The following is a 14,497-nucleotide window of genomic DNA, read 5'->3' as shown; positions in this document are numbered from 1 at the left end:
ATGAGAATGCACAATATAAAGTTGTTGATTCATTAATTACAGTCTGAATAAGAGTTGGCAGCTCACCCTGCTGAGGAAAGAAAGAAAGTAAGGAGCAGAAGTTAACGCACCTCCAACCGGCTCCGCTCCTATCAATCACACATCCCAGAGGATTTACACTCGACTCACCCTGAGGTTGCAACAAGCGACAAAATGGAGCTGAAAGTTCTTAAAGCTAAGAAAAGGAAAAGCTACACTTACTTTGCTTAGTCAGATGATATAAAAATGAAAAGAAAGAAGCAAAATCCTAATTAAAATGATCATTCAGGTTTATTTTGGGCACAAGTTGGGATTTTTTTATGCCCGATCTAAACTCTAATCAGATTGAGTAGAGAGTGTATGAACAGCAGCACTAAGAGGTTCATAGGTTGTTAACTTAATTTAGGTCTGAACTTTGACTAGGCCATTCTGACAGATGAATGTGTTTTGTCTAAACCAGCACAGTTCCGACTGGATGGTTGGAGTTGTTCTCCTTCAGGAAGGTCAACCTCTGACCCCTGAGGATTGCTGTCTCTTAGTTTTCTTTCATTCTTCGTGAGTTTAATGACTGATTTGTAAAGTATCAGAGTGTCCTAAGTCTGATGTAATTTTATTTTATTTCGTCTCATTAAACCAGAAAGCCTTTTCAGACATGTTGGTTGTGAAACAGGATTTCTTGCTCTGAAAAATGCACTCTTCTTTCTTTATTTAGGGGTGTCAGAATACAAACAGCACCCCTCATTATCAAAATTTTGCCGTACCTTTTCATAATCTTGTCCTCCCTGGTGTTGACCTAGCACCTAAAATCTAAATTAAACTGCAACATAAAAACTGTAGAAACATCCAAAGGTAAAAGTACCAAACTCTGCCTGCATTAAACACCATTAAGCAATCACATTTCCTGATTTCATGTGTAAAATGAATGAATGAAGAGTTTTAATTTCTTGTCACTTGTCCTGCAAACAGTGAACTGAAAAACCAACAAGCCGGCATAAAAATTAAGCACATTTTCCTCAAATGTTGCTTGTTTGGTGTCCGATCCAGAACTTTTGCATTGGTGAGTTTAACACAAAAAAAGCAATAAAGTCCAGAGCAGCATCTGCAGAACAAAAACCCCTCAAACAACAGCAGAGGAGGATAAAGAGGTGTGATTTCTCTAGACTCACCTTGTGTGTCCTCGGTGTGCTCAGTGGCCTGCACGGCTTTCCGTATTTGCATCCGGATGATGTCTATTTTGGTCTTGCTGTCCTGCAGCATCTGCTGGGCCGTCTGCAACATTTTCTTATCCTGAAAACAGAAACAAGGAGAAAGTCACATGAAACGGTTCAGACTAAATCACAGAGTTTACCGTTGCATGTCAGCTACAAAAACTGTGAGGGAAGCAGAAGTATAAGAGTGACGTCAAAACTAAAAACAAAAACCGATGCTGTATGAAAAGGCAAGGGAGGAAAAGATGGAAAAGGATTTAGGTTGTATGTTTTATTAGTCTGAGTTAGCAGACGGCACATTGTTCGTTCTCAGCCACCTGGGGAGACGATGTGATGGATGTGTCCTTTATCCTGTTGAACGTGACACTGCGACTTTAGTATGTATGTGTGTGTGCGTGCGCGCGTGCATGTGTGTTTGTTTGTATTACCTTGTGGGGCCCATTTTCCTGATACTACGTTGTGGGGACCCACTTCTCCTTGTGGGCACCAAAGCCTGGTCCCCACAAGGGGAAACACTGTTTTTGGATCAGGGGTCAGATTTAGGACTAAGGTGTGAACTGAGTTTTGAGTTAGGTTTGGGTTAGGTATGTAATGGTTAGGGGTTAGGATAAGGGTAAGGCTGTAGAAATGAATGGAAGTCAATGGAAAGTCCCCACAAAGATAGCCACGCAAACATGTGTGTTTATGTGTGTGTGCGCGTGTGTGTGTGTGTGTGTGTGTGTGTGTGTGTGTGTGTGTGTGTGTGTGTGTGTGTGTGTGTGTGTGTGTGTGCGCGTGTGTGCGCGCGCGTGTGCGTGCGGTGCGTCAAGGGAAACATTCCTCTACCTTTGTTGATCCGTTGGCGTAGATGGGGATCATATTCTCCACCCCCTGTTTGACTTTGAGCTCGATGTTAAGCTGCCTCTCCAGGGCGGCGATGCGCTCCTTGTGGGCTGACGTGCGACTCTCCGCCCCTGGAGACCCGGGACACTCATCTGTGGAAAGACGGCAAGGTTCGAGACGATAAAATAAGGAGCAGGATGGTGGTTCACACGGTGGGGGAAAAAGAGGAAATTACTCCACTGGGAATTTAATGGAGCATCTAATAATATGAGGCTATACTTGGGTAACAAAAGCAAAGTTTGACATTTTCAAAAAGATTCAATGTGGCAATAAGTCTGAAGAGGTCTGCAGTAAATATGTACATCCAGTCAAAATGCTCCAAGGCTTTGGGTTATTATTAAAAAACATTTTATTTTGTAAAAAAATAAAGTTGCACTGCATTTATTAATCGAGATGAATGAGCACTAGATTTGCTTCCCTAGTCAAAATTTAAGTTAAAGTTGTTTACATTTTTTTAGCGTCAAACACAAATACTTGTTTTTACCATGTCCATTATTTGAACTACTATTAAAAAATTATGAATAAATGAAACAATTTCACTAAGATTAGCACAAAAAAAACTTATATGCAACGTGGCTGACAAATATGATCAAAAAAAAAAGAAAAGAAAATCTACACACCTGGACAAATTTGTTGGCATCCTTGGTACAGATATGTAAAATCAACCTGACAACAAATTCATCTCCTCTTGCAGTAGCATCATCTCACATGGAAAATTTTCTTTGAAACATCCAACTTTTAATTTGAGTAATTTAACACGGTGCCGGAAAAAAGACATGTTAGGAAACAACTGTTCCTAAATAAAAATATCCTTTTGTCCATAATTAATTCTTAAAAAAATGAATTAACCCAGTACATTTTTTGGATATTTCACTTTAAGTTGATGAGTTTTTCTGCGAATGTTTCAATATGGATCCATGACTTTCTGTTTCAATGAGTTGCAAATATGATGCAACACAAATGTTAACGGTTTAACATCCAGTTAAAGACCCTGTAAACTTTAGTAAACTCTACAGGGTCTTTAAATGAAACCATGAAATTTGGTCAGGGGAAAGTAAGGGTGATTTCATACTTGATTGTTTGGTTGACTCTGATCGATTGAGAACCAAAATGTCCAACATTTGTTATATTTTCAGCTGGTGTGGTTCACTTTCACACTACACTATGTCAAACAAACCAAACACTTTGAAAAATCTGTTCACCTTCTCGCCTGTGGAGGCGCTGCAGCAAGAAATACTGAAGGAAACGACATGAAAACTTCAGAAGAAGACACTAAGCGCAACTTCCTTCTTTTCAAAATGTTTCTCTAAGTATGTATGTTTCTCTTTTGTCTTCTGTAAAAGACCATGAGCGGTTTCTCCCTTTAGCGCTAGACTTGCACATTTGTTTTGATCATTTTTACCCAGAATTCCCTGCACTGTAGTTCACTTCCTGCTTTTGGAGCAGCCTCCGGTCCACTTGGCATTCACATACGAGTTCACACCAGAGTTCACTTCAACCAAACCAAGGCCTTCATTTTCAGGCGGATCAGAGTTTGCCGTTTTGTTTCACATCAGAGTTCAATTACCCTTTCACCTCCCCAAACGAATCAAACTTTCTACGCTAACAAACTAGAGTTCTATTGAAGCGGGGTTGGAGTGAATGCACCCTAAGATTTAGTTTCTCGCAAGCTAAAGCTCCAGGTAGGTTTGGTATGAAACAAAGAATCAACATCTGGAGAGAGCCTCATGTCCAATGTGAAGCATAGTGGTGGATCTGTGATCCTGTGGGGCCCTGTCAGAATGCATGACATCATAAACTCTTTAAAATACCAAGAAATTTTAAATCAAAATCTCAGAAAATGTGTTATTACTGGTTCACCAAACACAAAATCTGCTTTACTCTGTGGCTATCTCAGTCCTGAATCCTACCTGCAATTTGTTGATTCACAATAATCTTAAATATACACAAAATAATGTAAGCTAGAGCTTTTTTTTTTTTTTTACAAAAATGGAGTGAAATAATGAAGTGATGATTAAAAACAAGCGATCATAATGTTGGTAGCTGTACCTTTACTCTCCTCTCCTCCCTTCACCACGATGTGAGCATCCAGCTCCTGCAGTTGAGCGTGCAGATTGTCCAGCTTTCGGTTCGAAGACCGCAGCTGACTGTCCACCTAAAGGCAAAGAAAAGAAGAAACAGCATGAGGCAATTAATTTATTTATAAATACAAGACATCATTCAGCATTACTTCCTCTGAGAAACTATCACAGTATAACTCAAATTAAGGAATCATCTGTTCGAAGTATGCAGTCTTAAACAAGAAGCCGATAGAAAATAAAACAAGTTTTGCTTATCAAACTGCCAAAGGAATAATTAATCCAAAGTGAAGAACCATTTTATTCTGCAGGTGACATAATTCTCTTCTCACTCTAATCCAACAGATTTAGCTAAAAGCTTTTGTACTTCTCCAAAATTAATCCTGAATTTGACCTAATTGGATGCCTTCACATCCACCTTAAAAATCAATTAGTCGATAGAATAACAGCGTACCTCAAAATATAAACAGCACAGGGCCTTAAAAAAAGCATTAATAAGACATAAACATCCACATTTTGTCACATTACAACTAAAACCTTAAACCAGATATTCCTACTTTAATTTCTTGACAACTGAAAAATATTTTTATTGCTTCCTTTTAATAATAAATTTAAACATATTCTTTCTTCCTCCCGAGCTGTGAATTTTAGGCTAATGGCTACATTTTGGTAAGTTTGCAGCTATGGCATGTTCTCTTTTTGGTGACACTGGTTGTTTAATGTTGCATAAAAATAACAAAAAGTAAAGAGATTGGAATGTAATTGAGAAGCTGTTTTTGTTGCCAAAGCTGTGAAATGGAAATTATAAAAATATTGTATCACCCTAAAAAAGCTGGATACAGTCCTCCAGTGAACTCAAAGCAGGACATTATCATTGTTCACATATTTGATTATTTATTGCAAGTCATATTATTGAATTCATCTAGATTATCACAGGTTTTATTAATGTTATGCAGCCCTAATTCAGACTCAAAATGTTGGAGCTACATTCACAAAGCAGGTCTGAGTGATCTATTCTGATTTTATGCAGAAATCTGATTATTTGTGTGGTTTTTCATACTACTAATTAATTGCGACCTGATATTGAGCTTTTAGCTCATCATGTGATCATGATGATGCAGCAACAACAGTCTTCAGTCAGAAGCCCTTTCAGATTAGTTGACTGCTACTGGAAATCCTTCCTAAAACAGCAGCATCACCATCAACAACAACTCTTTGAAGACAAATGAATGATACAAATTGAAACAACATTTAATTTCTCTTTGGAATAAATAAAGTATTTTTGAATTAAAATGTTCCTTTCTCTATGTTTTCAGTTTATCGTCTTCCACAGACAGTGTGTTACACCCAAACATTCACAGCAATTTATCGTAATGGAGGAATTGATGATTTTGATTAGGGAAGCACGATATATCTGAACTGACATCGGTATCGACTGATATCGGTCATTTTATAATATATCGGTATTGCTTTGATTAATAAAACTGGGCTGATATTAATGACCAATATTTATTTCCGTCTAGTTGACGTTTGTTTCTAAATAGGGAGCGGAGGAAGTTAGCTATGTGACAAGTGATTTCTTGTCACATTCTGGAGGACTTCCACAATCCTCCAGAAGAGGATTGTGGGTATTTTAACTGAAGTAGTGGTTAAGTTAGCGTGTGGTTGTTTCTTTCAAAGTGTCGAAAAGGTGGCAAAATGTATATAAGTTATCAGCCATAACAGCAAAACTAGTATCCGATATTGGACCAAATTTTCATATTGGTGCATCCCTGATATTCCCCCCCCCCCCATTTCTATTTATAAATTTTGACATGTAGTTTGACATAAACAGGCTAAGATATAAGTGGTTTTCAAACATAAATAAATAAATGTAAAAAAATGTCCCCAAGTCCAGCCATCAGTTTGAAATCAATCCCTAACAGAAGTAACACAAAACAAAACAGGAACAAAAGAACCACGAAACGTGTACTTAGTTTGGTGTAATTGTCTTCAAGGAAATAAAGTGGTGGATAAATGATTGAGAAACGTGTCAGTCTAAGCTTGATGTTTTTCTAGTTTTAAAAAAAGAAATGACATCCTTTCGATAGAGTACCACCACCGGTGGGTGAGGATCTTTCCAGGTGAGTAAAGTTCTGCGTTGAGCCGATAACGACGTAAAGCAAAGGTCCTTTCTTGATGTTGACGAGTCTTTGCAAGCGTTCGTTCTCACCTGATGTGCGTTCCGCTTGTCGGTCGTGGCGCGGCGCAAGTTCTCAGCGCCCTCCTTGATCTTCAGCTCCTTCCGGATCTCCCTGCGGATCCTCTCTCGCTGCTCGTCCAGGAGCTGCTGGACGCTCGAGTCAGAGAAGTCGGAGTTCTGGTCCAAACCGAGCTGCTCCAGAACAGACAGCCCACCTGGGTCACTCTGCAAGAGCAGGAGCAGGAGCAGAAGGGAAGGGCGGGAAAAACAAGGGAAAATGGGGGACAAAGGAAACAGCGGTTAAAACGTGTGATTGTTAACACTATGACAAAAAGAAAAGAAGAATCGTTAATGTTGATTAATCCTGATTTAATCCTCTTGAACCTGTTAATGTGTGGAGCTGAGGGTGAGGAGGAGCAAAGAGGAAGAGATGGTGAGCCTGATAAGGCAGTAATGGGAGGAAAGGCAGGGAGATAGTGATGGGGGAAGGAGAGGAAAAGGCCAGTTAGGTAAAAATGAGAAACCTTAGAAACAAAGCATCAGTGGAAAAAAAAATCTGTTTCAACTGGTGTTCATAGTATTTCAAATTAAAAAAGTATTCGTTAAGTTGGCTTATCGGCCAAAAAGGTGAACAATGGTCCAAGTTGTCAATTGTTCTCAGATCTTTCCTCTGATTCTGTCTTGACTGGGTTAACCAAACTGGTTTTCCCAGTGAAATATACGTCCTAAGTCGTCTTTTTGAGCAAAAAAGAAAATCAAAATGTGGAGCGTCATCAAGGCAGAAACACGCAAAAACTTAATCCGCGTCATCATCACTGAGCAGAAATCCAACCAACCTCGGAGCTGTCCTCATCCTCCTCGTCCCCATGCCAACACATAACCGACTCAGATCCGACGAGTCCACAAAGATACAAAAGAGGGAAGAATGTCTGCGTTCGATTCCACGCTCAGGCGGGCGGTTTATGCCGCACCAAGAGCAAAATGTGCTGGCGGAGGGTGACACGATAAAAAGAGATAAAGAGGGAGAGTTAAGTGAGAGAGGAGGGGAACGCCTCCAAAAGAGGATATCCGTCCCAACACCGAACTGCTCAGGCCTTTCCTGTTTCCTCTGCGATTTCTGCTGCTGTCAGTGGCGAGTCAGATAAAGAGAATACAGCTGTTCGCTCTCCATTAGAGGGTTTGCTAATCATTCTTGGAACTGATGCATCAGGCCTGTAGGAGTCTTACTCGCTGGTTGTGTCCAAACTGTGACCTTTCCTTTGCTCTCACTTGAGACGCTGATATTATCTTAAGGGCAGAAACAAGAGAAGGATGAGATTTCCAAACACTGGATCAAAGCCAGGCGCTAATATTGGGACACATAAATGTTGCTAGTTGGATTACTTGTTTCCTCTTTTATACAAGCTTCCACTTCTACAGAAAGATAAAAAAGCGTGATAAAAATGTCTACAGGAGTGGCTGTGGGTGGAGCAAACTGCCTAATAATGGGTTCCTATGTTCTTAAAAGTAAGGATGCACTGATCCACTTTTTGCACTTCTAATACCGATATCTGAGGTTTGGAATCAGCAGATACCGATCAGAACATTTGTTTTTAAGTAAATGTGCTGAATTAATTACAAATGATACATTTAAAAACTGAAAACTGTCCAGTTAAAGATTAAAAAATGCTTTATTGAAAGTAAAAATGAACAGATCAGCAATTTTCTGACCACAACTTTGATATATCGAACAAAACACAAGAGATCATTACTGACAGCGTACCAGAGAAGCCTTCATCATTACAAACAAGAGTCTATGTGATGTCTGTTATTCGGTTTCACCTGATAAAGGAACAAAAGCAGAACATAAACCATTTCCATCCATGAAAACAGGACGTTCTTTGACAGTAAAGCAACTTTGGCGCTTTGAAAAAGCTGCCTGGTGAAAACGTTCACCACTGTCGCAGCAGAGGATAAAGGCAGGACTAATCACTTCCCTCAGTCAGAATAAGCTATAAGACTGCTTCCTGTAGCCTAAAAATGTTCAAGGCAACTATTGGCTCGGTACATTTAGGACCATGAGGGCTTCACAGAAAATCAGCTTCTTTTAGCTGTTGTGGTGAAACTGCTATAATGTCAAAGTGTCTTGCACTAAAAACAGCACATTTGTTGCTTCATATGATACAAGAAGGAGGTGGCAAATTCAAATATAGCAATGTGCTGCTTAGGCTTTTAAATAAAGGTTATTTGGGCTGTCCTGTTTTTTCTTACGCTCGTTTGACACCATCACAGTTGTTTTTTTAAACAAGAGTATTTCTATAAGAAATAAATAGAAAGTAAATTTAAAAAATGTTTTTTTAAATATAAAATACTTAAAAATAAAGCAATAAATGAAGGATTAAAATAAAGAAATATAGTTGTTAAAAAAGAACAAAAATTAAAAATAAAAACATTTTAAAATGTAGAAAATAAAAACAAGAATGACCAATTAAAATACAAGATAAAAAAGATACTTCTAAATAAAAACCAAAAAATTAATGAGTAAAATTAAGAAATAAATACAGATGTTAAAGAAAACAAAAATGCCAAATTAAATAAAAAACAATTACCGTAATTATTTGAAAAAAACGCAATAAAATATAATAAAATAAAAGGTCATTTAAAACTACAAAATTAAAAACATATTTGTAGAAAAACAAAAGAAATAAAAACGCAAATATTGCAAAAAACTTCAACAATAATAAAAAATGAAAAAAAAAAACCTAAAAATTAAAACAAAGCAATAAAAACAGTATTGTGTTCAGTTCAACAGGCTTAAATTGTCCAGTTGGTGGGAACACGCCTCCTGTCACTTCCACGACCCGTTTGCTGCAGACGTGTCAGCAGCAGCAGATGTTTGCAGAAAGTGATCCGACACAAACATGCAACATGGCGGGGAGACCAAATCACTCAACTGAGTCACTGCGATGGTTGTGACAGTGAATCTTTACTCTGATTTGCTTCCCCTGTTGTAAAAGTGTCAAACTTCAGGTTCATCTCAAGACGTGGATGACAAAGACGGCAACATCCACTGGGCATGAATAGTGAATCTCATGCATCTTGTTAGTAAGTTTGCCCGGGGAAGAACATTCAGCCGTAGTGTTCAGGGAGGCCATGACGGGCTAATTCAATAGATAAAAGCACCAAGAGAGTGTAATTCAATCAGACTGTGTGTGGCGTAGGGAAGCCTGGGGCCGGACAGAGAGGAACGACACGTGAAGTGAAATATTTGAATATTTTTCTTTCTGACGTGCCCCGACTGGGCTGACCACGGAGCACAGATCCCCACAAAGAGGTCACAGAGTTGTGCAAGCGTGCACGACACGGACAAAAATAGGAGAGGAGATATTCACTTTTAATGAACACGAACACAAAGCCCCTCTCAGTTTCCAGTGAAACGCGAGAACATGTCACTGTGAGAGCAAGGCCGCTGAGCTCGGCACGCTTGGAGGACTGCGATCTGCGCCTCTTGTGACGACAAGAGAAAATGCCCAGAGAGCAGCGATGGGATGCCTCTAATGTGACAGAGGAAGGACAGAAGACCTTTGTCTGAGTTAGAAGTCGCAGCCCGTATCGGACGGAGGAGGAAGAAGAAAGAGGAGGGAGAAAAGAGAAGTGGTTCGGGGTGTAGATTAAATGTCTTCGGTTACGATGTGCTTAAAATTCAACTCGGACAGAAAGGTTTTCTAGCAACAAATAATTTGTGTTTATGTTGAGAAAATAACTGCAGCGACTGCCTGATTTCACAACAGGTTTACAACACGGCGCCATGAAAAACAGCAGGTCCTCCGATTTCCACTTTTGCTTTTTTTCCCCCCTCAGACTTAAATGTTTCAGATCAAACAAAATTAGGATTTCAAACATATCCTGAGTTAATGCAATAGCAGACTTTCAATAGTCTATTATGCTTATAAATAATTGACTAAAACAACTAAGACTAAATACCCACTTGTTAAGAGTCACTTTGAACCATAATAGATGGAATATTGACCAACATATTTGAGGCGTATTGATGATTTTAATGATGGTACTTTACAGAATGAGACAAAATGTTATTGGTTGTTGACTATATGAGGTATTTATTATGTTTTTTGTGTACATTTTCCACAATGTAAATCACTTTGAACAGGATTTCTTTAAGTCTTCACAGTGGGAAGTTTTCGAGCATTGATATTCTGTTTCTGGCCACAATAAAGAATCTTTATTTCAGTTTGGACTTTGACTAGCCCACTCTAAAATCCTAATTTTGTTGTTTGTTTTTTAAACTTATACAATAGTGGACTTATTTGTGTGTTTGGGTCCATTGCGCTGGTGTATAATCCAAGCACCTTCCATCTTAATGTCACAAACTGATGTTTAGAGATTTTCCTTTTAGGATTTATTTTGGTCATGACCAGAACTCACCGGTCCATTAATTAAAGAAGCATATATCCCAAGACAATCACACTACCACCAACCAGTTTGACTCTGGGAATAAGGTTTGTTTTTTTTAAATGGTGCTATTTTTACACCAGATGTAAAAGGGACACAGATCTCCCAAAACTTTCCACTTTTTGTCGCATTAGTCCACAGATATTATTGCCCTCAAAGTCTTGGAAATAATTAAGATGTTTAGTTGTGGTGGATTTAATTTTCCCAACTTGATAACACATATTGAATAAAATGTTCTGAATGATTAAAACAGCTTTTGCAAAGTATAACTGGCTTTTCAGAACAATTGAGGTTACGGTGACCAACAAGGATATTTTACATTTTAATTCCATGAAAGAAGCAAGTTTGTTCCAACATTTTGGTTAAAAAAGCCTGAGCAAAGAACAAACACTAAGATACAGTATTACAAATAACTGGAGCAGAAATGACCTTCTCATACACAGATTATGTATCATATTATGGTTACCCGATACACTAGGAACCAACAGAACATTTTTTTCTTCAAAGTCAACGGGTTAAAGCGGTAAAAAACGGGCAGCTGTAAGGATTGAGTCAAGTCAGATATGAGAGGGTTACATTGTCTCCAAAGCTGCAGCTGTTGCTGGGATATTCCCAGTCTGCAGCGGGCAGCAACAACCAGAAGTGATCCAAGAAAAGGAGCAGGGCCGCACCACCAACAGGGTTAAAGTGGGCCAAAGCCTAATGATGCATGTAGAGCTGCAGCCGCTCTGAAGAGGTTCTGATAAGGTACCAGAATCCAAATGCACTGTAGTTTGTTGCGACCCATGCAGGGCAACAAGCTGCCTACAGCTTTACAGATACTCCCAGATATCTGTCCTTACGTAATGATGCTTATGAAGCAACTTAGTCATTTGTTGTGAACTCTCCTTATTTCATCATACCAGGCTATTCTGTTAATACTTGTTTACTGCAGTCTTTGACGTGTACGCCACATACTTTAAATATCTTTACCAATGCCATTCCCAATTGTTGTAATGGTTTGGGGTTTTTTTTTCTCAGCTGCAGAGATTTAATTCACAAATTTCCCTCAACTAGGAAAAGCTGTTTTCTAAAGTAGTCTGCTGGCAAAAAGCAGACTTCTCATTAAGGATTCACTGATAAAAATCTGAGCCAAAATCGATATCAGACCAACATTAAAGGGGACCTTACTGTGCAAAATTCACTTTTTCCACATTTTTTCTACTTCTAGAAAGAGACCAAGTGAGAACAAACACCTAGTCGTTTTCTGGCAATGACTCAATGTTTTCTGGTGCCTGGAAAACAAGCCGTTTAAAAAAAAAACCAAGAGTAGCTCCGCCCACTTCATTATTAATAGAGAAGCCTGTTTTGTCCGCTACATGTTTTGTTGTTGGCTACAAAGAACAACATGAGTCCATGCACATTTTCTTCTTCTGCTTCTGGGTCTGACTCAGGGTCATAAATGTGCGGTTGTGCAATTGCGCATCTGTTCGCAGCCACTTTTACGTGTACAGAGTGGAATATTGAGTTAGGCTGCAAGGCCAGCAGCAGCTTATTTGGATTTAAAGAGACAAGACGACCTAAAACATCTAATTCTGGAAGGAGCTCAAAATAGGCAGAACTGGCCAGACTAAAATCTCATGACCCAAGTATGATTTTGTGCAAAAAAAAAATGTAATTAGATAACGTACTGACATATTTCCCAAATGTTTCAATTTATGAAGCAAGAATTAGACTAATTTAAAGTCATCTCACCATAATATCTTGTAACTTTTAGTTCCAGCTACAGGAGAAATTCGCTATTTTTGCTGTTTTGTCCCAAAGGCAATGATATCAGCAGAAGAAAACTCAACCTAATTTATTTACTGGAACTTGTAGGTCATTTCCTGCAGATGTCTTCAGTTCTCAGTCATTTTCCTGAAAAGTCGAACCAACGGGAAATACAACTTCCTGTTCTTGTCAAGTAAACTGTCTGGATGGGGAGAAGAAAAGAAGTGAAGACGACACATGGAAGGAGTCCCGACAAGAACTACAGTAAAATAAAAAAAAAACTGCCTTGAAGCATAAACCCACTGGCTCATTATTTTAAAGCGTACAAGAGCAACGGGACGCGTGTCCAGTCACTTGTGACAAAAAGAAAGAGGCTGATGAGAGAGCAACGTGAGGACAGGAAGAGAGGGGGGAGAGAGGCAAACAAGACTGAAAACAATGAATCAGCAGCCAAACTGAGGCTACAATATAGGGCAAGAGTGGACAGAAACTGTCCTCCACAACTGTTCATAAGGAAGACAGACCAACCAGACCAAATGTTGAGTTTTTCAACATTTTGCAATGGGGGGGACATAAACAATCGCTTCCAGGTCAAAGAAACCCACTGAAAACGTCACTGTCTGAACAGAGGAGCTGGACTCAGAAAGAAACAGCATCTTCCTCATGGAGAGCTGAGTGGAATCTGGAGTAAAAGGCAAGCGCAAAAGACAAACAAACCTCTGTTTACTGCATATAACTGCCAAATGGATGAAATGCCCAGGGGAAGAACATGAGATGGGTATATTTCATAAGCATCCCTCCTCCTCCTCCTATAAAGCATGTCCTCCCCTGTTGAGTCGCTAAGCAGTTTTCTTGTGCAAACATCCAGGAGGAAACTCGAATCTCACCTGAATTAAAGCTTGAACACCACAAATTAAGTCAACTGAGAAACAACTATAAGGCCAGACTGAAACTTTTATTCCATTATTAATGTGCATCGATTCGGTTCCATCAGAACAAATGCAACAGCTTTTGTCGTTCTGCTTTGAAGAACTTATTTTAGGCCAAGCAAACACAGATGGACAAATTGAACCAAATCCCAGGGACTTTTTTTCGAAGCATTGCAACATCCGTGCTTTGAAGCTTCGTCTGGGTCACACCCATCACATGTTGCACTGGATCCGTCATTCCAGTCAAAGAAAACAGACTGGAAACAGCATCCCGTTTTGGTTAACACCAGTTTTATCAAGTTTCTTCAGAGATGTGGATAAAAAATTGTCTGTTTCAATAAAAACGTATTTATTGTAGTCTTATTAGCTACAATACAAAAGAAAGTGCTAATTTGTTGCTCTTTATTGATCTAGTGTGTCAGGGTTTGCACAGAAGTGAATGCTCATTTATTTGCAGTTCAATATTCACGGATTCACCTACTTCTGGATTTTTCTGTGGTGACTCCAAATTATTCTTGGAAAATTTGCCAATTTGCGGGTTTTTTCCTAGAGCGCATCTAAAATATTCCAAACAAACTCCAACTCCAACAGTAGACGCTGCCCCAATCCGCCTGTCGATCTCCCGCTCCCTTCTTCCCTCATTCGTGAACAAGATCCCCAGATACTTAAACTCCTCCACTTGAGGCAGGACGACCCCCCTGACCCGGAGAAGGCACTCTACCCTTTATACGCACTTCTATAGTTAATATCAGGTATTCGAGGGTTCTAGTTATTCACAGGTGGCTCCTAACCTACATGAATACCAGGGTCCACTGTAGTTTTATGTTTTACTGTAAATGAAATGTTTGTCTTTCTTTTCACCTCCAAACCATTGTTTTGTTAAAATAATAGAGAATGGCAGCAGGTGAAAATCTTCATTCTAAGAACAGCTTCAGTTCAAATACTTGAGTTTTATCTGGTGAAAAATGACAGAAGCCTGGTGAGACACTGCTTCTCTAAAGA

The 14,497-nt window shown here is 39.1% G+C and overlaps 1 protein-coding gene across 2 annotated transcripts in view; it reads right to left on the bottom strand.

Annotated features, from left to right (window-relative positions):
• Positions 1 to 14,497, bottom strand: part of pkn1a (protein kinase N1a) — a 61,278-nt gene that overhangs the window by 21,993 nt on the left and 24,788 nt on the right. Inside the window, exons 1-5 of one of the 2 annotated variants that reach the window (XM_008414244.3) lie at positions 7,205 to 7,959; positions 6,399 to 6,593; positions 4,158 to 4,263; positions 2,052 to 2,200; positions 1,185 to 1,305 (exon numbers count right to left, since the gene is read on the bottom strand). In XM_008414244.3, coding sequence (XP_008412466.2) covers positions 1,185 to 1,305; positions 2,052 to 2,200; positions 4,158 to 4,263; positions 6,399 to 6,593; positions 7,205 to 7,246 — 613 coding nt within the window. In that variant the 5' untranslated portion in view covers positions 7,247 to 7,959. Of the gene's footprint in view, positions 1 to 1,184; positions 1,306 to 2,051; positions 2,201 to 4,157; positions 4,264 to 6,398; positions 6,594 to 7,204; positions 7,960 to 14,497 lie in introns of those variants that run through there. The other variant, XM_008414254.3, reaches the window with a different exon arrangement.

Source organism: Poecilia reticulata, chromosome 1 (genome assembly GCF_904066995.2).
Source record: "Poecilia reticulata chromosome 1, P_reticulata-male-v2, whole genome shotgun sequence".
Classification (NCBI taxonomy): Eukaryota; Metazoa; Chordata; class Actinopteri; order Cyprinodontiformes; family Poeciliidae; genus Poecilia; species Poecilia reticulata.
This window is presented reverse-complemented; position numbering and strand designations above follow the sequence as displayed.